The sequence below is a fragment of the Crocuta crocuta genome, unplaced genomic scaffold (genome assembly GCF_008692635.1).
Source record: "Crocuta crocuta isolate KB4526 unplaced genomic scaffold, BGI_CrCroc_1.0 scaffold127, whole genome shotgun sequence".
Taxonomy (NCBI): Eukaryota; Metazoa; Chordata; class Mammalia; order Carnivora; family Hyaenidae; genus Crocuta; species Crocuta crocuta.
The window spans coordinates 8960604-8986103 of NW_027532008.1; the positions used below are offsets into that span (position 1 = coordinate 8960604).

Sequence of the window (25500 nt, forward strand, 5' to 3'; positions counted from 1 at the left end):
CACGAGGATGCCAAGTAGCAAACACAGAGGTCATCAAGATTGAAAAGTGAATCAAATAAGTACAAAAGGAGAGGCAGGATGGAAAGTCCGGGATGGTACTTCTGTTAGTGGTCATGTGTGAAAGGCGACTTGACGAGAAGGTTCGGTCAGGCACGGGTCTGGGGGAAGAGCATTCTGGGTGTAAAGTCCCAGGCCGGAGCTGAGCCGGTCGGGCTCATGCCTGGCAGTAATGCCGGGGCTGGGGTGAGGTCAAGGGCACGGTAGGGCAGAAGGGTGGAGCACAGAGTTACAAAGGACTAAAAGAAGGGACACANTCTCTCAGGTTCCCCCCAGGTCTGGGGGAAGAGCATTCTGGGTGTAAAGTCCCAGGCCGGAGCTGAGCCGGTCGGGCTCATGCCTGGCAGTAATGCCGGGGCTGGGGTGAGGTCAAGGGCACGGTAGGGCAGAAGGCTGGAGCACAGAGTTACAAAGGACTGAAAGAAGGGACACAGGCCAGGTGCTGAATGGCACAGACCCTGGTGTGAATTACGAAGATTTCATTGATCCTGACTTTACAGAGAGACTAGACAAGTGTTATATAATCGTGCTCCTTTGCCAGCTTCGCTTGGAAGGTAGGTCAGGAATAGATGTTGGCCCCATCCACACCGGAGCCCCGAGCGGAGGTGGTGAGCAGCCATCCAACACGAGAGGCCGCAGTATTGCGGGGCCGGGGCGCGGGGGAAGTGGCAGTGAGGGGGATTGGAAGGTGGGGGCCGCTGCGGACTGAGATGAGGAAGACTGGGAGGAGCTTGGGATGACTGTTAGGTAGGACGTTGGAGATGTCGGGTAAGCTGTGATGGCCTGGAGTTCGCGAGCGAGGGCTGGATGAGGTGGGGGTGCGGGTGCGGGAGCCCCCGGCCTAGAGGTGCTGAGGCAGCTGGGATGGATCAGGCTCTCTGCCCTGAAGGGCCAGTCCTGGCTGGAGAGGCGGTGCCCAGAGGTCTGCCCAGGCACACAGCCGAGGGACAGGTGGCCCCTTCAGGCACAGGGTTGGGAGGAAGCTTCCCAGAAGAGGCGACCCTTGAGCTGAGTCTTGCTCGCTCAATTTTATCATTGTATTTCTTCCACCTGAAAACTCCAGGCGGCTGTGTGCGGCAGCCCGGGGACGGCTGGGGTTGCTTCCATACCCAGCGTCTGTGCCCGGGCCGGGCTTCCCCAGTGCCCGCAGCCCCTGCAGGCCGCCCCACCGGCTCCCGCACTCCTGGGGCACCGCCTGGGGGACCTCGGCCAAAGAGGAGCCCCGGGGTGTCAGGGCATAGGACTTTTCTTTCCTTTTTCCCTTCTCGGTATAAAACTTCAAGGTCTTCTCATTCTCTACGCACATTTCCATCCTAACTGTGTTTGATCGTTTGCTTAAATAAGATCCTTATGGCGTGACCATTGCCAGCAGCCCTGTTTGAAACCTGTTAGCTCAAACAAAAAGCATTCTCTGAGGGAAATGAAAGGCCTGACTTTTGAAATCTAACCGTTCCTGTCCATCTGTCTTTTTTCAAATGGCCTCCATTTAAGCTCTTAAATGTGTTCTGAGTGCCCCTTCCACTGAGAATATTCTGGGTAATGTTATGATTTTTCCCCCAGCTACAATTACCCTGGCTCCAGGACTAACGGCTTCACATGCTGTCGTCTGTGAGCCAGGAGACATGTGAGTTACAGGCTTCTTGAAAATTCCAGGCCCCCGGTCTGCAAGAGAGATGGGCCCTTGTGTCTAATCAGGTCGCCTCTAAATGAAAGCCAGTGAGAGAGGGTCTTCCAGGCCCACAGGAAGGCGATGGCTCTGTAGCTGGGAAAACGAAGGTCAGACCCAGGAGTGTGCTGGGACGTCTTGAGAGGGGCACGTGGGGGGCGGGGAGGGGGCCTCGGATCCTCATCCGCTGGCCTCTGGCAAGTGCAGGCCCCAAGCCTGCTGGACACGTGAGCGTGCCGGGGGCAGCGCCCCTCCACTAGACCTCTGTCTCAGGATCTGCTGGGAGGCCTTTGTTGTTCCTCAGAAAAGGCGGAGGGTGGCTTCCTTCTCTGCTGGTTGGAGGGCCACCAGCAGAATGCCCTCGGGTCCTTCTTTCCCACCCCGTGCAGTAAGGCTTCGGCCCGTCCCCCGTGCTCCCTGCCCCGGGAGCTCTGCGCCGGGCGCCAGGGTGTGAGGCAGGCAGCGCAGGCTCCTTCCCCAGGCTCCCTCAAGGCCTGCAGACAGACATCTGTACGTGAGAGTGAGGGGACAGGGTGGGCGTGGGGTGAGGATTGATTCCTTCTCCCAACAGCTTTCTGAAGTGAGCGTGTGGTTGGGTGCCAGCATGTTCTAGGTGCTGAGCAGACGGTGGAGAGGAAGACAGGAAAGACTAGCCCTCCTGGAACCTCAGTTGGTTGTCTAAATGAATTCAAATTGAGTGAAACGAAAAACAGAGCCGCTTGGTTGCTCTGGCCCCATCGCAGACACTCAGCAGCCCAACCCGAAGCCAGTAGCCGCCATTTTGCACAGTGATGCTAGAGAACGTTTCTGTCGTGGAGGAGAGTTCTCTGAGCACAGTTCAGGGGAATGAAGAAAACATGCTGCAACGTAAGAACAGACGCATTAACCGTGCTCTGGAAGGGAGAGGCCTCTCGGCCTGGATGCGAGGGTGCTCAATGTCAGCTTCACCCCTGCCCCCTAAGCCAGATGGGTCCCAGCTTATCGGACAACTTTTCCCTGTGCTGTGCGCCCAGTCCAGGATGGTCACTGAGCATCTTACCCCATTCTTGTGAAGTCTCTGTACCAGCAGAGAGGAGAACGGTGCAGAGGAATGGCCGGCTTGGAAAGAAGGGTTTTCACAGGCTCCCTGGGCTTCAAAGTAGCCGGGGCCTCTACCGCCTAGAGCCCCCGTTGGGAACCAGGCGCGGTGACTCTTCCTGCACTCGCCTGCTGGCACCTGTGTGCAAAGTCAGCTGGAGGAGCGGCCACCCAGCTCACTCTGGTTCCAGACTTGTGATTTGTTAGTGGGGGTGCCCAGGGGTGCGGGGAGGGGGCGTGTCCCCTGGAAGAATGATGCTTGTGCACGGAATTCATTAACACTGAAGACAGCGACCCCCCTTTTCCATAGCATCAGTCCCACATTGAAAGGTTCTTTGGAGCTCTCCGCGATGCAGAGCTTGCTTGTCAGCGGGCCAAGTGGGAAAGGCAGCCTGTGTTTCTTACGGCGGAGACGTCGAGGGGTTTCCGTCCAGGACTGGGAAGGACTTTGTCCACAGCCCGTGGCACCCCCTCTACCCCCTCCATTCCTCTCTCCTTTTCATTCTCATTCTTTCTCTGAACTCCACCTGCAGGAATTAATGAGCGGACACTCTCCTGAAGCTCCCTTTCCAGTACTCTGTGCCATTACTTGCTTTCCTGATGGGGCAAAATACTTTTCTTTTAATGTGGGAAGTCTTTGGGCTGGAAAAAGAGAGGCTGGCTCTCATTACTTGGCTGTCTTTATATGCGCCCATGGGATGTTGGGAAGGCTGCCCTGTTCCCACGGAGAACAAGACCCCTCGGGTTTTCTCACGCGTCACCGGCAGTTCCTGTGGGGCTGAGTCTCTCACTGCCTACGTGACTGACAGCTCTCTTCCCTTCTGATCTTTAGTCATATAGGAAGGTCTTCGGAGTAAAGGTTTATCCAGAGCTGCCAGCAGGTCAGGGAGGCGAGAGGGGCATCTGTCGGTCGGTACGGTGGTGAGAGCGGGGAAGTTGGAAAAAGGGGAAGAAGGTGTCCCAGTGTTGGCACTTGGTACATGCCAGGCTGTGGTCTGGGCACTCGGTGCTTTTTCTCCTTTGCTCCTCACAACAGCCTCCTCGTAGCAAATGGTAGCCTCATTTTATACACTCAGAAAGGGAGGCCAAGAGAAGTCAAGACGCTTGCCAGAAGTTCACAGCCAGTGAGAGATGACCCTCGAGGTTCGTGCCCAGGCCTGTCTGCCTCTGAGCCCTTGCTCTGCAGACTTCGAGCAAGGCCTGGAAACTGCTCTGGATCATGGCTTTGCCTCCAGAGTGTCAGGCAGCTGGGGCTTGGGCTCACAGCTCATGGGCCGTGTCTTTCTGGAATGATTCATGTTACTTCTTTCTCCTTCCTCCCCGCCAGGTCACCATGGAGTAATAAGTATGACCCTCCTTTGGAAGACGGGGCCATGCCTTCTGCTCGGCTGAGGAAGCTGGAGGTGGAAGCCAACAATGCCTTCGACCAGTATCGAGACCTGTGAGTTTCTCCCTCCCCTCACACTTCAGCTCTTGCGGCTTCGATCCGTAAATCACAGAGGGGAGTGTGGCCCAGGCCAAGCAGCCTTCCTTGAGTCTGTCACCTGGCTCACCTCACCAATTAAAACTGAGCACTCGCGCAGGATGCTGGGTGCCAGTCTGGCAACCGGGTCCGTCACAAGGGGACTCGGAAGGTGGTGGAGCGCTACCATGTGTGACCTGCCTGTGCGGGTCCCCTGTCGCGCTTCATAATACTAGCAGGTGCCCGGGGACAGCGCCCACTCTGTACAGGACACGGTGCCAGATGCTCTCTGCACGGCCTGGCACACCCTCACAGACGTGATCGCTAGCTGAAAGAGTCTCTGTTTTTCAGAAGAAGAAATGAAGGCTCAGAAAGATTAAGGTGTTTGTCTGAGGCCAGAGGCAGAGCCAGGAATCAGTCAGGCCTCCCCAGCCTGTCCCTGGAGCTCCGAGATCCCTTCCTCAGACCAGCTGCCACGGGGGAGCGGTGGAGGCCTACTGGTGGGCTTTGGCCACCCCTCTCTGAGCCACTGTGTCACTGCCTCTGCCTTGCAAAGCGTTTTTGCCACGTCTGCTTAGATTCCTACGTCCCTTTTTTGCTTCCATCTGGTCCTGCCCTGCCCACCACTCCACCAAAACGAGCAGCTACTTGATTGATCGACCTTGCAAGGAAAGGCCCCAAAGGAGATTAGCCTCTGAAGCATTTTTTTCCTTAATCAGTAGAATCTTCACCGTAAATCAAGTTCTGTACCGAAAATAGAGTGCAGCCGTAAAATATGCACTACCCCAAACGTGGGCATTTCGGAGAGGGATCCGCAGAGGTTTCTGTGAAGGGCCCCAGGGCAGGCTAAAATTTTAGGCTTCGCAAGTCGTATAAGCGTCTGTCCTTTACCCTCAGTGTTTTCTTTTTGTATATATATGTCACCCTCTAAAAACATAAAGACCGTCTCTTGAGCCTTAAAGTGGGTGGGATCTGGCCCTCAGGCCGCCGTTGGCCCCCACCCCCCCCACCCGGGTCTAGGCCATAGGCAGGAGGGGACACGAGAGCAGCAGAGCATCCGAGACGCCGGAACCGCCGTTCAGAGCTGGTGCCGACACACGCGGGGTGGCCATGTCAGGACTCCCTCCTGCGGACAGTCTGCGTCGGCTTCCAGCTCACAGCAGATTTGCTACAACACAGTTAGCAAAGAATTTCTTTTAGAAGCTGGTTCGGGAGGCAAAGTGACACTTTCTCAGCCTGACACACAGACAGAAACCCCATGACAGACGCATGGAATCCAAAAACCCAGCGCCAAGGAAGCCGGGAACGGGGGGCCCGAAGCATTTGGGTCGCCCCTGAATGCATCTCCGTGTAACTCGGCCTCATCTTCGGTATCTGTCACGTGCCAGACTGTATATTACCTTTCGTCCCCACAAGAATCTCTGGGGAAGAGGGTTGTCCGTTCCTTACAGAGGGGGGGACCGTGGGCTCCTAGACACCCCCTGACTCGCCACAGGACGTGGAGGGAAAGGGCTGGGACATGCGTGCGTGTTTGCTTAAAGTTGCTGATTTTCACAGTTAAAGCCAATCCCAGTGTTGAAAGCGCTCTCAGGCCCAGACCCGCACCGTCGGGGACCAGCTGTTCGTGCAGTGAGACTGAGAGGGGATGCCACTGTCTCATTTATTTGTAGTCGCTTCTTACTGTTCCCTTTACCCCTGGCCATATGCTAGGGAGCCAGCGTGGCTCTCAGGCAAGGACTCCCAAGTGGAGTCATCCCGTGCGGTGCGGGTGGCCCTGGTAACGAGAGGGACCTCGTGGTACAGCAGTTGCCGGCCAGTGACAGTGAGTGGGTCGTCCCCATTCTGCCAGCCAGTGGCCGGGTCAGAGAACCGACACATGCTGCCCAAGTTCACGCAGCCAGTGAGCCGTGGGCCTGGGATGGGAAGTCATCCTCATCCGGCCCCAGAGTCCAAAGCCTATTCGTTTAGTCGCCCAGCCCTGAAGGTGCCCACCAGGTACTGGGGGTGCGGCCTTGAACGTGGCAGACCATGTTCCGCCCTCTCGAAGTGTCCCCTGTGGGAAGACGGCATGAGGGGCCCCACTGAGGGGTGGGGTGGAGAGTGACTCGCTGCTTTAAGTGGAGCAGTCAGGAAGGCTTCTGCAGGACGTGACCTTGGAGCTGAGGTCTGATGCCCAGAGGGGGCCGGCCATGCCCGAGCCAGGAAAGAGTGGCCTGTCAGAAGGCCTCCTGTGCGGGTACCTCTTCGATTCTCCAAGGGTCAGAATGAGAATGGCTCCGATTTCTTTCAGACTTAAGGGTCGGAGCTGAGATTTCCCGAATGACGTGATTCAGACTCGTGGCCAGACCTGGGGAAGAGTCCCGCTCCGTCTTTGACTTTTCCCTCCCTCCCATCTTGCTGGTTCACATATATAGTGACACATGGTCGTTGTTAGGTGTGTGCCTTCTGTGGGCTCTTCCATCACCCCGCTCCGGGATGGCGAGGCCTGGGACTCTCTCCCTGGCCGTATCTCCTCACGCCGTCTGCCGAGGAGATTTCCCTTCCCCGGCAAATGTCCACCTTGAAGGTGGTGTACGTCTGTGAGCCCGTGCCCACCCCTGCAGGGGTGCTGACCCCGCCGTGGGGTGGAGAGGGACTGACGGGACTGCTTCCTGCACCCGAGTGGGAGATCAGCCTGGAGAGGCCCCGACCCTGCGGTGCTGTGGCTGTTGGCAGGCGTGGAAAGCAGCCCAGAGGAGGCACCTCTGTGCCCAGAGCATCTGTGCGCTGGGCTCGCGGAGAGGGGTGAGTCCCGGGCCTCTGGGTGCAGGTGCGGGGAGGCCTGCCTCTCCCCGGGTGCCACCACGTGGGTGGCAGTTAGAGCTGTCACTGGGGACCCAGAGCCGTGTGTCAGACCTCCCGCTGTTATCAGAGCACCGAGGACACTCTCTCCTGAGACTGTGTGTGAGGAGCGCTTTCCCAGCTGGACCACACATGACGAGTTAAAAGGGGACACATTTCTGGGCTAAAAATTATGAAAACAAAAATATTCCCCCTCTTTTCTTCCCTTTTTAAAAAAAAAAATTTTTTTTTAACATCTTGGTACATTGTTCACCTCTTGAAGTTCCCATTCTCAGAGCGCCCTGAGTCGGTGGCAGCTACGTTGGTGACCACGGTACAGCCCAGAACATTGAGCTCTTCTCTTCCTGAGACTAGAGAGAAGTCAGCCGGGGGCTAGGAGACTGTTTATCTGCCTTGAGCACAAGCCAGTGGTTACCTGGGTGTTCCGGGGACCAGATCGTTGCACAGGCTGGAGGGGCACTAGGCACACCTTCCCTTTACCCTTCAGCTCTGTGCCCTTCCCATTAGAGAGGCTCGTTTGTTGTCATCCCCGGCGAGTGAAGCCACACAGCTCCCCTTCCACCTGCGTCCCCATCGTGTTGGCAGAGGTCACCGTGAGGGGCCGGGAAGGTGGCTTGCGTCCCAGGCCTGGCAGGAGATGCCCAGAGCCTCAAGCAGGCCCACCTGCCAGGCAGAAAAGTGCCGCCGCCACGAGAGCAGAAGAGGCGTCTCCGGGGCCTCCATTCCACACTGGAGCGTGGGCTGCGCCCCAGAGGCGTTGAGGGGCATGAAGAGCAGACCCATCCCCTGTGCCAGCCTGGTCTTTGGTTCCGGACCACCCCAGTTGCTTCTTTTTTCTTGGATCCTGATGGGTCAGAGTTACGACTGGCCTTGCTGTGTGTGCAACTTACTGACCACCGACACTCTCATGTGACTGAAACTGCCAGGCTCCAGCCGTCGGGCCCAGAGTCCTTCTGCGGCAAACACTTCTGGGAGGGTCTTGTGTGGACTGCTGGTGGGAGGGGCCGTCGCCGTGCTGGGAAGGCCGCTGAGATGTGTCTGCTCTGTCACCGGAAGGGCCCTTTCCTCCCACCCTCCACTGCCGCCCCCGTTGGCTTATGCCTGAAGACTGACCTTGTAGGATATTTTGTCTTCCAGCAAATTGGCAGACGCCCCTCTCTCCCCTGCTTGTCCTGAACGCATTGACCTTGTCCCTGCTCCTGATTTTCTCCTTAGGAGGGTGAGTGCCTGTGATCTGGGCCTGGCATCCAGAGCCACCCAGGCCTTTCCAGAGACGGAGTGCTCGCTGTCTCCCCAGAGGCTGCGCTCTGCCCTGAGAAACTACAGCTTCTCCGTTAACGTCCTGAGGGAGAGCCTTGGATTCCATCCTCAGGCCGGGCGGGGGCCGCTTTGGTCCGGGGTCCATCAAGGCTTTGACTTTGCAGAGAATTAGGATGAATTATGAGCCGTTGGAACTGGTCAGAGTGGTCATAGGGAGGGAGCTGGGGCCGGGGATGGATGGACCCACAGACCCTCCACTTGTAACTCGCGTGGGTTCGTGGCACCCCCTCTCCTGCCTGCACGCCCACCCCTTCCCCCATCATGGAATAAATGTGCCCTCAGCTGGGGTGTGCAGGAGGCAAGTAGGGGCCCCTCATAAGCCGGTCAGGTCCCTGCTTGCCTGACTCTCGAGAGCTCCCGCAGTCCCTCCCATGTTTATTGATGTCTTTTTTTTTTTTTTGCCATTGTCAGTGGTGTGGTGGCAGCTTTCCCCCAGGGGAGTAACTGTCCAACAACTGTTGATTGTACCACCCAGGCAGCCCTCATTTTAGGTCCAAATAGTCAATTTGCTACACATGCTTAGGGGACAAGCCTGTTTTGCTGGTGGGCTGGGTGGGGTCACCGTCCTGATGGCTCAGTGCCCTTGCCCAAGCCCCTCCCACCCTGGTCACCAGCGACCAGGTTACTCCATTCTCTGCCAGGCCCCAACATGGTGTCCCGCCTCTGCTTGTGTGCCTGGCTTTGTCCAGGCAATGTCCCCGGAGCCTGCATAGCACCTGGGGAGTGGGGAGAGGTAGCAGAAAGGGCAGGCCCTTGGGTGGCCGGCTCGCGGGATCTCATCCCGTTCATTCTTGGCAAACTTGTTTAGGTCCAGGCCTAGATGACTCATCACAAAACCCCATTGCTTGGTCTGCGTGATGCATCTATCTCAGGGGAGACTGGGGAGTGGGGCCTTCAATGCAGGGCGGGCACCACTGCTGTCAGAGGCCTCCCGCCTGGGGTGAGCCGCCACTTGGCTGCCGTGACCCCCAGCCTCAGTGCTTTAGTTCTCCGGGTTCCTGGAGAATCCTTCCCACCTCTGGCTTTCACACCGGGCCCCACCCTGGCCTCTGTCGGCCTGGATTCTGCTGAGACCAGATGTTCTGAGACAGGGGCTGGCCAGGTTTTTCTTCCAGAGCTGATTGCTCCCGCCCGCACCCGACATCTTGCCCCGTGCTCTGCAATCCTTGGCTCTTGGCTTGCAGCAGATCATACCTTCAAACATGCGGTTGCAATTTATTGGCCTTATAAGTTAATTTTAGTGGGTGTGCAATTGATTGAAATCAAAGCTTAACGAAGGCCAGAGTCGGGGGTGGAGGCACAGGGCGGGAAGGCATGTCGTGTTCTTCCCCTGCTTCGGGTCTGAGATAATCTTCAAAAGCTTTAATTAGGTTTTCTAATCAGCCCTCCTTGTCTGGAAGAAGTTTACAGAATGAAACAAGGCTGGCGTCCCTGTGGCAGCCCAGAAACCCACGAGCCTCCCTGGGAGCGGCCAGGGTGCTGGGTGGATGGGGTCCCCCCAGCTCCCTGCCTTTTCTCCCCTCTCTAGGGCCATGCACGAATTGTGGTTACTTCTTTCCATCCTCTGTCCCTCTGTCATTTGACACTTGGGCAGCACTGACCCAGGAAGGGCATGGCGTCCGTAATCGTGTGTGAAAAAGGCTTATTGCCTTGGTGTCCCGAGTCCTTGGAACTCCGTGTTCCCGGCTCCCTTCCCAAACCTTGTGCCCTGAGCCCCTGGGTTCTCCCCTCTTCATCAGACATGAGTGTCTGGCTACAGAATCAGGAGTAGCTGGGCCTTACCATCGTTCCACAAATACCGAGAACCTTCTGTGTCCTGAGCGCAGGGTGCACCAGGGAGTGGGTCAGGTGCAGCCCTTGCCCTCAGGGGGCACACTTTTTTATTATCATTTTAGAGAGCGCTCATGAGTGGTGGAGAGGAGCCGAGGAGGAGGGAGAGAGAATCCTAAGCAGGCTCCATACCCAGCACAGAGCCCAGTGTGGGGCTTGATCCCACAAGCCTGGGATCATGATCTGAGCCGAAATCACGAGTCAGCCACTTAACCGACTAAGCCACTCTGGCGCCCTGAATACGGGGCTCACATTTTAACAGAGGCTGAAGAGACGCGGGTGCACACCCAGAAACAAAGTGCTTGTGCAATTTGCTAAGTTCTGTGAAGGACCAAACCAGGTGTGGAGGCAGGGAGAGCAGACGAGGCTGACTTTAGATTAGGGGTACAGTTGTGCGGGGATGACCGTGGGTTTGCCCTTGTGCGCTAGAGAGTTCGAGTAGCCGGTATGGGGCTGCTGTCTTTGCCAGGCTGGCCCTTGGCTGGCGTCCAGGAACTTGGTCTTCAGGGACGGTTCCCACCATTCCCTGCTAAGAATGGCTCGTGATGCTTAAACTCTCTGCACAAACACAGTTTATGCTGAACTCCCTTCTGGGAGCCTGGAATTCTGTATGTCCTGGGTTGGGAGCCCTCTACCTGTAAACACCCTGGTCACTGAGTCTGATGAGCATCCCTGTAGGGGACTCCTTGCTGGAGGAATGAAGCATGTCCTGTTTGGCCCCAGAGAGGAGCCACGAGCTCTTGCGAGCTTGTGTCTGGTTTCCTTGGGTCCATCTCCCTCCAGTGGAATAACTCCTGGTGGGGAGCAAGACTCTGTGCTGAGTCCCATGAGCCCCTTAGTGAGTTGCTGAGCCTTGGGTGGTCGTGGCGAGCCCGGGCTCAGCCGTGGGGCCTGGGAGGGGCAGGGCGGGTGAGCCCGTGGTCTGAGCAGTGGGAGTCCCTTGGGCCGTCCTGACGTGGCCGGGCTGTGGGGTCACTGAGTGGAGGCTGGAGCAGGGTGAGAGGTACCCAGGCCCCTGTCCTGCGTGGGCCTTGGGTCATTCTCTGTGCACCGGGAAGGCTCTGGAGGGTCCCAGGGGTACACAGGCCAGCTCTGAAATGCGTCCTCAGGAACTCTCCATAAGCAGTTTGGAGGCTGGCTCGGGGAGGCCATGAGTGGACGCATCCCACCCCAGACTTCCCTTAGTCTGGCTACTGGGTCCCAACTACTCGTCCCTCCGTCTGGCCGGGTAAAATCTGTAGCTGCCTTCCCGCTGCCAGAAACAGGTAGCCCTTACCTTCAGTCTCAGGAGTCCCAACCCCACTGTGAAGTGGGTGAAAACGACAGGGGTGGGGGGTGATGGGAGATGGTTCAGAAAGTTCTGGAGCTAGATGAGGCCCTCACGCCCTGCCCCTTCAGGTGGGTCTGAATGGCTGAATGCATCAAGCTTTCTGTTCCCACCCCGAGCTGGGGCCTCTCCCCCGATGCAGGGTCTCCAGCAGGGCCCAGTGGCTGGCACCGGGTGCGGCACAGGCCGCCCTCCAGGGGCTGCGGGCGAGGACGGGGCTTGTGTCTGGCTTTCCGCGTGTCGTTAGTCCCTGGGTTTTCACACGCAGACCTTGTACCTTCAGCCACGCGAACGGGGGGCCTCCGGGAACCCGCCCACCGCCCATGGGACCCGGCCTGTCGCAGCCTGGGGCTGGTGTGGAAGCGCTGGAAGCAGTTAAGGGGGAAACCCATGCCCCCCTCGGTTGTGCCGTTTTAATCGACTAGGGAGACAGGTCGAGAGGGGGCTGTCTGCTTGCCGGGGTAGCAGAGCCGGTCCGCGTCCTGCCCCCGCAGTGCGAGGTCAGCTTTCCCAGGAGTGCTGCTGCAGCTTCTAGAGCCCCGGGAGAGAGGGTCTAGACTGGCCTGCATGCTGCCCCCAGCCTGGAGGCCGGGGGTGGGAGTGATCCGGCAGGGCCCCTTCGTCTGCCATGTTCAGGCTGCAGCCCAGGTTCTGGCTGCCCTGGTACGCCAGCTGATCTTCATCTGCTAAAGGAAGGCCCCAGAGGGGCATCTGGGTGGCTCAGTCAGTTAAGCATCTGACTCTTGGTTTCAGCTCAGGTCACGGTCTCATGGTTCCTAAGATCAAGCCCCGCATTGGGCTCTGCGCAGCCCCCCGAATTAGCATCAGGGACTCCGATTCCTCCAGAATCTGTGCCTTCTTGCCAGCATATGGCACATGGTCACGGTTTGGATCATGCGGTTGCAAGTGTTGGGGTGAAGACCCCATCGGGAAGGAAGGATCGGCTCCCTCTGGTGATGGAGCTGTGCTCCTGGCTGAGCCCCCACCCCCAGGCTCCTGGCAGACCCATGTTTTCTGGGGAGCTGCTCTCTGCATGAATCAAGAGCGGGTGGTCTTCACAACGTTCAGCCAGCAGACCCTCGCTGCCTCAGTGAGGCAGAGGAGCAGCCTCCTTTCCAGAATTCCTAGCTCAGGGTGCGGAGGGGGGCCGCAGCCTCCTGGCCACGCACCATGATATCCTGCTTCCTTCCTCTGACTTCCTTCCCAGAACCGGCATGGTGTACATGGTGGTATGCGTGTGAGTGTTCATCTGAGCTAAATCAGCCTCGCAGGTTGAGCCAGGGCCCCTGAGCCCCTCTGTCCACCTGCCCGGCCGCGGTGCCCCTTCCACATGTGGCCAGCCAGACCCCGGGTTGGGTCTCAGTGGCCCTCTTCTCCGCCCTGTGGCTTGGGCGTGTGTCTTCCACTCTCTGGGCTTCGGTTTTCTGAATGGTAAAATAACGTGTGCAAAGCCCCTGATGCAGAACAGGTTCCCCACAACAGCGGCTCTTGATGATGGTGGTGGCTCTGCGACTCTGGATGGCCAGGGTTGTGGCAGGGCTCTGGAGGCCCCACGACCGTCACAGTGGCGCCAAGTGTGGACGGCTTGGTCGGATCCCAGAGCCACATCTGCAGCCCCTGCGGCGGCGGCACCCTTGTTTCTAGGGAGGCCTCCGTTGTGTCTCTGCAAGTAAAAAAAAAAAAAGAAAAAAAAATCCTCGTAAAGAGGCCGTAAAGAGCTGCAGCCGTGGTCCAGATGTGCGCTTCGAGATGCAACTGGCATTAAAGTCACACGTGCCTAAGCCGTTTGGTATGTTCGCTCAGGGGATTGCTGCACCTGTGTGCCCTGGAAGGCGTTTCCACAGAATACCTGTGCCATGGCCACGGGCAGACTCAGACATGTCCTGCGGACCACGGTGAAAACAGTCGGTCTCCATCCCGGCGCGAGGGCAGTGGCGTCTCAGCGGCAGATCTGCCCACCCGGGGCCGAGAGCCGACCCTTCCGCAGTTTGTGCAGAGCCGAGCCAGCCCCCGGGAAGTGGGTACAGGACTGTGCTCACTGAGCAAACAGGACACGGCTTTGAGCGCAGTTCAGAGCAGGAAGGGTCAGGAGGAGAGAGATCTCCCTTCCGAGCCCCGAGAGAAGGAGCCTTAGGGAGGCCAACAGCCTCCGGTGGCTGTGTGCTTGGTGCCCACACTCCTGCTCCGTTTCCTGTTCCCTTCCCGCTCCCTCCCTGGGCGGGCTCCTGGATGCCTCCGAATGGAGGCTGGGACGTGGGGGCGGGGGGAGCCCACGTTTCCCAGGCCCTCGTGGTTGGGGCTGTCAGCCTGTTCTGCAGCTCTCTGTGGGCTTTCCGGAAGCTGTACCCATCGGGCAGCACCCCGTCCTTCTGTCGGGCTGGGAGGACGCTTCGCCTCTCGGTGGCGGCCAGTTCGGAACCAGCAAGGAAGGAATGTGGGTCTGCGCTCCAAGGAAAACCTGCAAGGACAGGTTTTAGATGCCTCTCGAAGCAAATTGGAGATCTTTCTTTGTTCCTGGAGTAGAATTGAATCGTTCCCACCTGTGGGTACCAGGTGCCTTTTTGTGTTGTAAGGATGTTTAAGGATGATCAGAAAAACAAACTGCTGCTGGGAGCTGGGAATTTTAGGATCTTTTTTAGGTTGGGGGGAAACCAGAAGGCATTGTTCTGGGACCAGACCTGAACCAGTAGTGGAGCAGCTCTGCCTCTGGGGTTCCCTCTCCCCGTCTCTGCCACGAAGTCAGTCAACGAGCACGAGAGCTTCCGTTGGGATGGGCACCCACAGGACCTCCTCGTTACCGTCGTGACCAAGTGCCAGTCACAGTAAAGTGCCCCCCAAGTCTTAACTGCCACCACACGGGGAGACCCCACAAGCACCACAGACCGCGGCTGAGTCATAAGGGCACAGAGCAGGGAAGGAAGAATCTCCGGAATCTGACAATTTGGGACGTTTTAAGGGACAGTCTTCCTGGCTTCGGATAGGGTACCAGAAGGATTCCCCTTGTTTTCATTGGACTGACGTTAAACATTTGCAGAGTGTGAACTCTGGCATCGCAGCCAGCACACGTCATCTCTCCCCTCTGTCCCTCCCGCATCCATCCTGATGGCCCCTTTCATCTCCAGTCAGATCGGAACCTGTGGGAATTCCCACCTCAGAAGAAGTGTCCAGACCACGTGCTTCCTTCCAAGTCGACCATCACTTTCTCCACAGAAGCGTCACCCCCGCCGCCAGGACTTTCTAGAGCTGGGTGGGAGAGCTGGGCCCCTCAGTTTGGAACTTGGTTCCATACTCCCCTGGTCGCACCCTACCTCGGTGTGTGTTCCCACGTGCAGAGACCTCCGGGGAAGGGTGGCTTGGACGGGACACGGACAAAAGCAGGCTCCCAAGCCCCTCAGAGACACGGAGGTGGTGAAGCCATGTCTTTGAGAATTAAGTAGAAAAGGTAAGAGTAGTAAGTGGGATTCTCCGGTCCAGCGCACCAGAGTCTCAAAAATGCAGGACATGGGAGGCAATTTTATGACCACGCATAAGAAAACCCGTTCCGGGGGAGAGGAGTATGGGCTCGTATGTGCCCGTAGGAGTGCGGCGTCGTGGCCAGGAAAGCTGCCTCGCTCCCAGGCTCCCGGACGGAGGGGCAGCCTCTCCCCCAGAGCCGTGTTGGACTCTGCCGTACATTGATCAGCACCTGGGTGCCGAGGTCTGTTCTTGGCCCCTTACCGCAGGGATAACCACGGTGCAGGGATGTAAAGACGTATTCCTGTTTTATGGGGAATAAGCTAACGGGAAGGCCAGAGAAGTCTTGTGGTTTCTGTAAGCTATCATTAGATGTTTAAAAGGACTACAGGAGGGAAGAGCATTAAGTTCTTATTTTGTGTGGTTCCGGTGGGCAGCTGGTGGAAGTTTTTACTCCAGCCCAGCGAGGACTAGTTGGAAGGTCCAAAATGAAAATGATGGCCTTGCTAAAGTAGTGAGTCCTCTGTCACTGGAGGTGTGCAAGCAGAGGTTTGACCAACTTGATTAAAGTGTTGGTGATCTGCACTGTGGTGCTCAGAGTCCACCTCATACAGGCCCTGATGAGGCCACCAAAGCCTGGGCAGCCCATGCTGGGGAGGACCCTGCAAGCCTGTGACCCTGCTGCCTCGTGCTGCAAAGGGGAAGCCAGTCTTTGGCACCACCTTGGTGCCAAGTAAATACCCTTGCCTTCCTCTTGGCATATTTAATGAAGCTGACCATCGAAGAAGGCCCCTCACACCCCAGCATCTGGGGGGCTTATGATGCCCCCAGCATATCTGACCTTGGGGTGACGGCCTGAGCCTCCACATTACATGTGACGTTGCACTGCCCGAGGGCCGTGTCTGCTCCAGCCTCCCGGCCCAGCCCACATCGAGCAGAAAGAGCACGTCTGAGTGAAGCCAGCNGTATCTGACCTTGGGGTGACGGCCTGAGCCTCCACATGTGACGTTGCACTGCCCGAGGGCCGTGTCTGCTCCAGCCTCCCGGCCCAGCCCACATCGAGCAGAAAGAGCACGTCTGAGTGAAGCCAGCAAGGGCCCCACTCCCAGCAGGTCAGTCCTGGCTGCGGCTCTTCTGGGGGGTCGTGGCATGTGACTCATCACCTGCTGGGGCCTCTGGAGCAGAAGTGTGGATCTGGCTCTTCTCCCTGGGGGGCGATTTGAAAGGAAGGAGTGAAAGCCAATGAGGTCACATCCATGCCATTCCCCTCTTCCCTGTTACGTTTGCAGTCCAGTGTTGCCCAAGCCCGGGGCTCGGATCCTTCATACTTAGAGCACAGAGTCCCGGAACGAGTCTCCACATTAGGGTCTATGCACAGCTTGGCTCCACGCACTCTGGAAAGCCTCAGGAGCCGAGATAGTTTCGTTTCTTCTTTGGTGAAGCAGGTCGTTTTGAGTGTGAAGTACGTGAATTCTGTTTTCCCTCTTTTTTCTGCGCCCCCCCCCCCCGAAGTCCTGTGGTTGGAGAGTTATGGACACGGAATCTGTACCCATAACGGTGACACGATTCAAGTACAGGAGAGTCGTCTTCTGGGAGAAATGACACTGAACTCCAAGGAGAGGAGAATTCACTGGCACGTCGGGCTTTCAGTTGGTCCTAGTTCAGGAGTGTAACTGGTGATAGGGAGTAAACTGGAGCAGATGATGCTTAACTGTAGTCGGCTGTGCTGATAAATGCTAGCCCCCCCGCTGGGCGTGCTGTTCGCTCCCAGCTTGTCCCGTGCAGAGCTGGCCGGCGGTGCCCCGATCATGGGGAGTGTATGAAGCCTGGACCTGCCTGTTGCGATCAGGTCCTGGTTTTCAGAGGGCCGGACTTGCAGAGCCAGTGCCCAGCGGTCCCATCTTAGACCAAGCTGTCCAATTCCATCGCCTTAGAAAATGTTCACCCTTCGGGTGCCTGGCTGGCTCCGTTGGTAGAGCACGTGACTCTTGATCTCGGGGTCATGGGTTTGAACCCCATGTTGGGGGTAGAGTTTACTTTGAAAAAGAATAATAATTGAGAAAGTAATAAATTTAAGGTAGTTTTTTAAAGAAAGGAAGGAAGGAAGTGTTTACCCTTACTGGGGAAGTCTTAGAAGCCACTGAGACCGTGGAGCCCTGTGGTGGGTGCTGGAAGGGGTTTGCTCTGCAGCGGACAGCAGCACAGTCTGGCCCCTGTCTATCATTTCCCGCTGTGGGTGTCCCTGGAGCTTCCCGGGCCCCACAGCCTCATGGTTCAAGACTTTCCAGCGTGGCTTTTGCACAGTCTCCCTGCAGATTGCGCCTGTTGTCCAGCTCACAGATCATTCGTCCTCTTCTCCCTGTGTGGGTCCCCAGGGCCAAGAAAAGCCTCTGCTCCCGTCTTCGGGCCTCCGTGTTTTAAAGTTCTCTGAGCTGGGTGCCCCTGGGTGGCGCGGCCGGTTAAGCGTCTGACTCTTGATCTCAGCTCAGGTCATGATCTCACAGTTTGTGAGTTCGAGTCTGCGCTGACGGCACAGAACCTGCTTGGGATTCTGTGTCTCTTTCTCTCTGCCCCTCACCTGCTTGTGTGGTCTCTCTAAATAAAAGTTCTCTAAGCTGTCCGCCTGACCAGCGCCCCCCGCAGGACCTCTGGGCCTGGCCTCTCGGGCTCACACAGCAGTGTCGTGGCAGTTGGTACTGGGCCCGCCTTCCCTCCCTTGAGGGCTGGGGCTTTGGAAGTGATGGCGCGCTGGCCCGCTCTCGGTCCCGGGCCGCACTGGGTCGTTCATTCACATTGCCGTGCGAGGCCCAAGAGCGGGTCGCTGGCGATCGTAGGGCCACCTTATTGAAATGGCATGTTAGCATTTAAACAATATTAATACTATTTGACTCATTAAATATACAAAGGCCAGTTAGAGTGCTTCCAGATGTGTGCTCTTAGTTCTGGCGGGCGGCTCCTCAGATGGCTTCATGTGGTTTCAGACAACATTTTAGCACATTCTTAAAATACCCACAAAAGCCTTTATGTAAAAACTCATAAACGTGAACCACATAAAAATTATTTTTTTCCTGTTTCATGTCATTATGATCAAAGTACAGTAGGTAAGAATAAATTTTCAAAAACCTGTTGAAGTCCCTGTCTAATTAATGCTTCACTCGCAGAGCCAAGCCGTAAAGCACGTAACGGGGGGGCTGCGTGCGGGCCCCGCCGTCACCCCGCCACCAGCCTGCTCACCGTGGTCCTTGACGGCACTTGTCGGAGATTCCGAAACGGCCCTCTCTGATCACTCGGTCCCCTGCTCCCTTTGTCTTGGAGCAACAGGTCGGGACTTGCTGGCGCCCCGGTCCCCAGAGATGCCTTCCCGGCAGATGGAATGCAGGCCCTGTGTTGAGCTGCTGTGGTGTTGGGGCCAGGCCTGCAGAGGCTGCCCGCCTCACCCTGGTAAGGAACACCCCGATGGGAGAGGGAACAGATTCCAAGTGAGATCAATTGGCCTGCGACTCTGCTGCCATTCCTTTGTTACGAGTTGAATCGACTGTAAATTAGGATGCCGCCCAGGGGACCGCCGCTGCCCGCGCTGCTGCAGACAGTTACGGGGATGGCGCGGCTCCCTGGAGAAGTGCTGGCCGTCTGTGCCAAGCGAAAAGGCCGAGCTCACGCAGGACCACGGCTGTGCTTTCCGTTCTATAAAAATCCCGCACCTGGACAAGAACTGGAAGGGGACTCGGGAGAATCAGAGCTCTGGGGTGCGGTGACCCATGGCATATTGTGGGCTGAGTTTTAAGTTTCCTTGTTTTATAACTGTTCCTGCAGTGACGTCTTTAAGTTTGGAGAAGGGAATAGCCGCCCACCTAGGGGTCAGGGCTGCATTTGTACTGTTATGTCCTTGGTCTCCAGTATCTTGGAACTTTGCCCGGGTCAGCGTGGCCCAGAGAGGAGGCTGAGGATCCCGGGGACGAGTGGCCCCGAGGGGGAGTCAGGCCACTGGGCAGGGCATTAGGGTGGAAATGGCTAGTTCTACCTTATAAAGCGTGAATGCGGTGGTCTCGTTTTCTGGAAGAAAGCAAGTCCCAGGGGACAGGACCGAGGGGAATCAACTGCAGGCCACCTGGTCTCTGGGCAGGCACCAGGGCTGTGAGGCCTCCAGGAGCTCTCCTGGTCCCCTTCCGGGGCAGCCTGGCCTGCTGGCCCCTGGACTCCAGCGCACGCGCACAGAGGGCGCACGGCCAGGACGAGACCACCGCCCCTCTGGTGACGGGGACAGAGGCCACGAGCCATGAGGGGCAGAAGGGTGAGGGTGACCGCAGGCATCAGGCCTTCACTCTGGGATGGCGATGGAAAGGGGGAATCATCAGCCCCTCCTTTTTGCCAGCAAAGAAAAGCCACAGTTTTTAGAGCTGTTGTTTCTTCCCTTTTGACGTGGGGCTGCGCTCCCTACAGGCAGACCAAAGGGGACACCGTGCGTTAGAACCCAGCCCCTCCGTTCCCAGCAGGACTGGGCTCTGGGGGCTGCTCTTCCCTAGTGCGCTGGCGTGCCTCCTAGGGGACGTGCAGGCTGCGCCCGAGGACGGGCCAGAACAGCCCCCCAGGCCCCTGGGTGGGGCTCACCCGGGCACTGCCGGGGCCGGGCTCTAGAGGCTCCTCGCTCCGCGGAGACTCGGCAGGGCCGCATGTCCTGGACCGAACATACCTTGTTCCCACCCCTGGGGAGCGGGGTGTGGACAGAGAGTAGGAACAAGGCAAGGAACCTTCCTGAGTGGGGGCCCTGAGTGTGGATTTCTTGGAGGTCACCTAGGACGGCTCCGAGCTCTGCTCCCACCCCCACCCCCCAGGGGATCTGTGCTCTGTGTTGCGCTGTCTGGAGCCAGCCCCTTCCTGCCCCCCAGGGGTGGAGGTGCTTAGCCCTGGGGCTGGCACATCTGTCCGGCAGGTCCTCGCCCAGCGTCTGCCGCCTTAGCCCTGGCGGGCCTGTTCTCACCTGCCTCCCGGGGCGACGGGGGTATGAGGGCGGCAGTGCTTCACCACAGCGGGACCTGCGGGGCTGGAGAAGCAAGGGCCGGACGTGGTGGCAGCCGCCGGCTGGCTCTGTCTGCCCGAGGGATCTCTGCAGGGAGGGGTGAGGGTTGCAGACCTTGTCTGGACCCTTTGGGCACCCAGTGGGCCTGCGATGGGTCAGGGCCACAGACGGCATCCGGCAGCCTGAAGGTAGAGACTCGTTCTCGTGAGGAAAGGCCGCTTCCTCCGCTTGGGTGTGTCGCCTACTGACCTTGGCACCAAAACGTTCAGGTTGAAACAGTTTCAGGTTTATGGTAAAATCACCCCTGCAAAAGTACAAAGAATTCTTGTGTCTCCTTCACCCACATTCTCTAAATATTAGTATTAACTGTGCATATTTTTATTGTGTAGCAGGTTTATTGAGAATTACAGACGTGTTTATTTTTAGTACTTGTTTTTGTTATTAAAATCAATAATCATCTTTGGTCAGATTATTTACTTTGCTGTGGGTTTTGGGGGCGGGGGGTGTTTTCCCAGTCCCATAAAGCACGTATTCACATTCCTATTTTATAATGAAACTAAGGCCCAGTTCAGACCGTCGGTACCTGGTAGCACTTAACAAAGAGTTGGTGGGTGGGTGATGTGTGACCACAGCTGATGGGGGGGTGGCCGGGGCCCGTGCTCAGCGCCGCTCGCCTGCTGCCAGCCCTCCCAGCGAGCCCCAGGGTGTGCCTGCCACACCGGGAGTTGCCGAGGCTAATTGGGGTCAGGGGCTGCCAACGTCCTGGTAAAGCACGTGCTCTGGCAGCGCTCTGGGCCACGGGGCTGCGTGTTCTCCAGCACTCCCGGCACAGCGGCCCGTGACCCGGCCACGCCCCCGGCAGCCCGGCCGTGCCGCGCTGTCACTTTGGGTCTCCTGGATTTGGGACCCCAGCCTGCTTGCCTTTTCCCCTCTGGCCTTTTCCACCCCTCTTGCGTTTGTTCTTGGTTGGGAATGTTGCCACCTCGACTCAGACCCCAGGAGGGAGCCTCGCGCCAAGCTCAGCTCTTCGTCTCTGGCTAGAGGGTGGGAGTGTGTTGCTCCAGATGCCCAGCGGGAGCCCAGGGGCTCTGGGCGGGGAGAAGTGTGCTGCTCTGCTTTGTTCTCTTTATCCCCCTTCTCCCCCCATGAAACAGCCATCCGGAAAGATAAGAACGTCAAACAAGAACGACGGCCCCCATTGTGCATCCATTCCACGGCATGCACTTGGCTGGATCCTTCACCTGGAAGGAACCAGAAGCCCGGAGAAGTTTAGCAAGTTTGTCAAAGACCAAAGACGCTAGAGTCCATGGCGGAGCTCACACCCCAGTTCAACTTGAGGGCTCCTAAGCTCCTGTTCTTTCTGGGAGCCCCGCCCCCAGCCCCTGGGCGCTCGAACACGGGAAGAGTCTGCCCTGGAAGCACCACAGGGAGGCAGGGTCCTCAGCTCCACACAGACCCTCAGATGATGCTTTGCCGGAGGAGCCCTGGGCTGCGATCTGTAATTCAACAGGCCTAACATCTAACGGGCATGGGGGCCTGTTTCTGGCAGGTATTTTGAAGGCGGTGTCTCCTCTGTGTACCTCTGGGATCTGGACCATGGCTTTGCCGGAGTGATCCTCATAAAGAAGGCTGGAGACGGGTCAAAGAAGATCAAGGGCTGCTGGGACTCCATCCATGTGGTGGAAGTGCAGGTACGGCCCCTCCCTCCAGCCCCTCCCAGTAGAGGTTTCTTGAAGTGGGGGGGATGCTGTGATACCTAAAGCCCTGTTCGCTCTTAAATGTGCCCCGAAGCCGCTTAGTTCTGTAAAGAGAAGTCAAGATGGCAGTAGCCCCTGATGATAAAGACCCCTGAGAACTGAGTACACGTGATTGTAGAAAACAGCTGGGATTCTGTAAGCAGGAAATGCATGGTAGCTCAGGGGGGGACACGTGAGGACGACCCTGAGTTCCCCGCAGCTCAGGGTCACGTCTAGGGTTCTGATGTCTGTCTCGTCCCACAGGAGAAATCCAGTGGCCGCACCGCCCACTACAAGCTGACCTCCACAGTGATGCTGTGGCTGCAGACTAACAAGTCCGGCTCCGGCACCATGAACCTCGGAGGCAGCCTAACCAGACAGGTAGAGGTGCCCCGCGGGGAGGGCCTGGGGCAGCCTCCGTGCCGACGGGACTCCCCACAGGCCTCTCAGTGGCTCCGGAGTTGAGGTCTTGGGAGGTTTTCCCTTTTTGTCAGGGTGTTTACATTAAAATGCTTCTGTGATGTTCAGGACAGACTCCTGGCAACACTTGAGGAGGAGCGAATGTCCCAGTTGTGACTTAGATCCTGTGCGAGGGCTCTCAGTTGCAAGTACAACCTTGACATTAGGCAAAAATGAAAACAGAGAGGTTCGGGTTTCGTTTGGGGTGACCGGCCCAGGATGCCAGGACTCCCGTACCCACGTGGGAGCCCGCAGCCCCTGCGTCCACCTTCGGGCGGCGACCAGTCCTGGGGGAAGGAGCTTCCCTTTCACAGCAGGTCTCCTCTGACCCCAGACAAGGCGCACTGGCTGCAGTTCCCTGTGTCCATCGCAGAATCATTTCCCGAGGCCAGGGGGGGCATGAAGCAGGCTGGCCAGACATCGGCTCGGTGGCGGTGTATGTGGAAAGAGGGATGTGGGTTTCCTGCGGTAGAACCTGGCTGCTCTCGGCCGTGGGGAAGGGATGGGCAGGCGGCGGACACCCTGGCAGAGAGGTGCCATGTGCAGAGAATTGACGGGCCTTATCACGTACATGGAGTGACGGCAGACACAGCAGGTTGGTGGCAGGCTGCCGGGGACAGTAACCAGCGACTTCGAGGAGAGAAACAGCTGTCATAAAAGCCAAGAGGATCCCGGAGAGGACGTGCCTACCTTAAGCCTCTAAGCGGGCTTCGTGGCCGCCCCCTGCAGGTGCCCGGTAGGAACTGGTAACCAGCAGGCACTGGGGGGCGCCGCTGTCTGCTGAGTTCTGGCCCCCACACAGCAGCGCTCCAGGCACAGAGCTCAGTGATGCTCTCGCCCGAAGCCTTCAGTGTGTGTCCAAGCAGGTGCTGTTCAAAACTCCAACTGCGCATTCCCCTCAGGAGGAAACAATGAGGACGTTTGGCCAAAGCTGTCAAAAAGCTGCTTTAGTCGCAGCATCTTGGCGTCGGAAGAGTTGAGAAGTCACCTCCCAACCTTACAGGGCACCTACTGCCCTACTGGGCAGAACTAGGGAGCCCGCCCACTCCTTCTATGTCAGCCTCCACTGAAAGTGGCGTCCGAACAGGGGCGCCTGGGGGCCTCAGTCGCTTAAGCGTCCTTCTTCAGCTCAGGTCATGATGTCACGGTTCGTGGGTTCGAGCCCCACGTCGGGCTCTGTGCTCAGGATCGCTTCGGCGAGCTCCTCGTGAGCACGCAGGTGCCCCCGGCTCCCTCTTCCTCGCACGAGCAGGAGCACCGAGGGTCCGGGATTTCCCCTTGGTTCTCATGCAGTCTGTCTTCTTTCAGATGAGATTCCACTCTTGTCCTCACGTTGTGGGTTTTACCCATTCTCTTGACACTTGGTGCTCAATCCTGGTTTCAGTTGTGCAGGTGTTAGCTCTTCCTTCTGCTTTTGTTACTTGCACACTAACCACGACGACCGTGCCTTCCCACTGGCTCAGGGCCAGATTCCAAGCCCTCCGGCGCGGCTGCCTGGGACTCCCTCCGTGGAGGCATCATCTCATCATCACCTTCTGTGGGGCACATTTTTTAGGGGTTGCTTGTGGAGTCAGCCGTACGTCCAGTTTGAGCAGGGCTTCACTTTTTCTTTTCTAAGTGTATTTTTAATTGAGAGAGAGAGAGAGAGTGCAAGCAGCGGGTGGGAGTGGGGGACAGAGGAAGACAGAATCCCAAGCAGGCTCCGCACTGCCAGCACAGAGCCCGATATGGGGCTCAAACTCCTGAACCGTGAGATCATGACCTGAGCTGAAGTCCAGAGTTGGACACTTAAAGGGCTTCACGTTTTCAAAGCGAAGACCACAGAGCGGTCTGTGGTCAGACACCGCTCGCCACTTCCATCCGGCTCCGTGCCTCAGGAGTGCCGAGGGGCTTCAGGCGTGGCCGCGGCTGCTGTCTCCTCACCCTCACCGGGGCTCACCCCGTCCCTGTACCTCCGGCCATGAAGGCCATCTCTGCGAGCCTTCCTCGGCAGTGCGGGGTGTCCACCTCACCTCGTCACCCGCAGCCTGCTCCCAGCCACAGCGGCAGCGCCAGAGAGCTCGCTGGACACGCAGAGATCTTTGGCTCCGCCACGTTGGAAACTGAATTCCACAGAATTTTCCAGGGAATCTACGTCCACGTTGACACTCGGCAGGTGCTCCTCTGTCGGGTTGTGCACCCTGTTCCGTCGTCAGTGAGGGGGGTGCCCCACGCCTCCGGCAGGCAGCACTCTGACCACTGGCGGGCGTCCTGCTCGGACCCTGTCTACCCAGGGATGGCACCAGAGCCCACCCGTCAGGGGCCCAGGCGTGCCCACCACAGACGTCTTCAGATGCCACTCGCAAGTCACCTGTGCCTCTGACTGACCGGCCACGTGTCAGCCGTTTTCATGACCCCCTCCTTGGGTTCGATTAATTTGCTGGAGTGCCTTCCAGCACTCAGGAAGCCCGTTGCCTCGTTCGAGTGCCGCTTTACCACGGAGGCCACTAGAGGCTGCAGATCGGCCGAGCAAGGACATTGGAGGGTGACATCTTAACAAAGGGGCCTCTGTCTTCTGTCCTCGGGCAGCTTGAGCTTGGGGCCCCGCGTGGCAGCCCCTGGAGATGTTCTGTTCCCCACCTGGAGGCATTCTGGGAACTCTGAATCCCCCCCTTCACCCTTGCCTGGAAATTGGAGGGACCGAACTGTCCCCTGGCAACCAGCCCCCATTCTGAGGTGCTTTCTGAAATCTCCTCCTTAACAGAAGCCCAGTTGTGGTGGGAAGGGGCTGCTTACGAGTAACAGGATGCCCATTTCACCTGTGTGGCTCCGAAGTGACTTCAGGCACTGAGGACGGGAGACCAGATACAACACAACAGAAGATGGTCCCGCTGTGGCTCAGGAAGATGCACGGCCTTGGGGCGCCTGAGCGGGGAGCCGTGGATGAAGACCTGTGTGTGTGAGGGTTGTACTCAGTTCCTCAGAACGAAAGCGTCGATTTCTTACAGGTCAGAATGTCGCAGCCACCGTGTGCGTCGCACCCAGCTTCTGCCTAGGTGTCCTCAGCAGCCCGTGTCCAAGATGTCCCCTCCAGGTGTGTCTGGGTGACCAGGAAGCTGGCATCCAGGAGGTGCTGCTTCCCGCAGAGCAGACTGGTCTGAACTGGCACCTCAGATGCCACTTGAAGCATCTGCGTCACGACCGTCCACAGCCCCCCCCAGAAGGAAGGCCTTCATGTCGTGCCAGGGCTGTGGGGGGGGGGGGGGCTGTCTGTGC

The 25500-nt window shown here is 57.9% G+C and overlaps 1 protein-coding gene across 6 annotated transcripts in view; it reads left to right on the forward strand.

The window, feature by feature from the left end:
- The window catches only part of CAPZB (capping actin protein of muscle Z-line subunit beta), a 133460-nt gene that overhangs the window by 95833 nt on the left and 12127 nt on the right, over positions 1-25500 (forward strand). For all 6 annotated transcript variants that reach the window (XM_077775895.1, XM_077775892.1, XM_077775893.1 and 3 more), the window contains 3 exons: positions 4128-4241; positions 21600-21741; positions 22051-22167. In XM_077775895.1, the coding sequence (XP_077632021.1) occupies positions 4128-4241; positions 21600-21741; positions 22051-22167 (373 nt within the window). The remainder of the gene's footprint in view (positions 1-4127; positions 4242-21599; positions 21742-22050; positions 22168-25500) is intronic.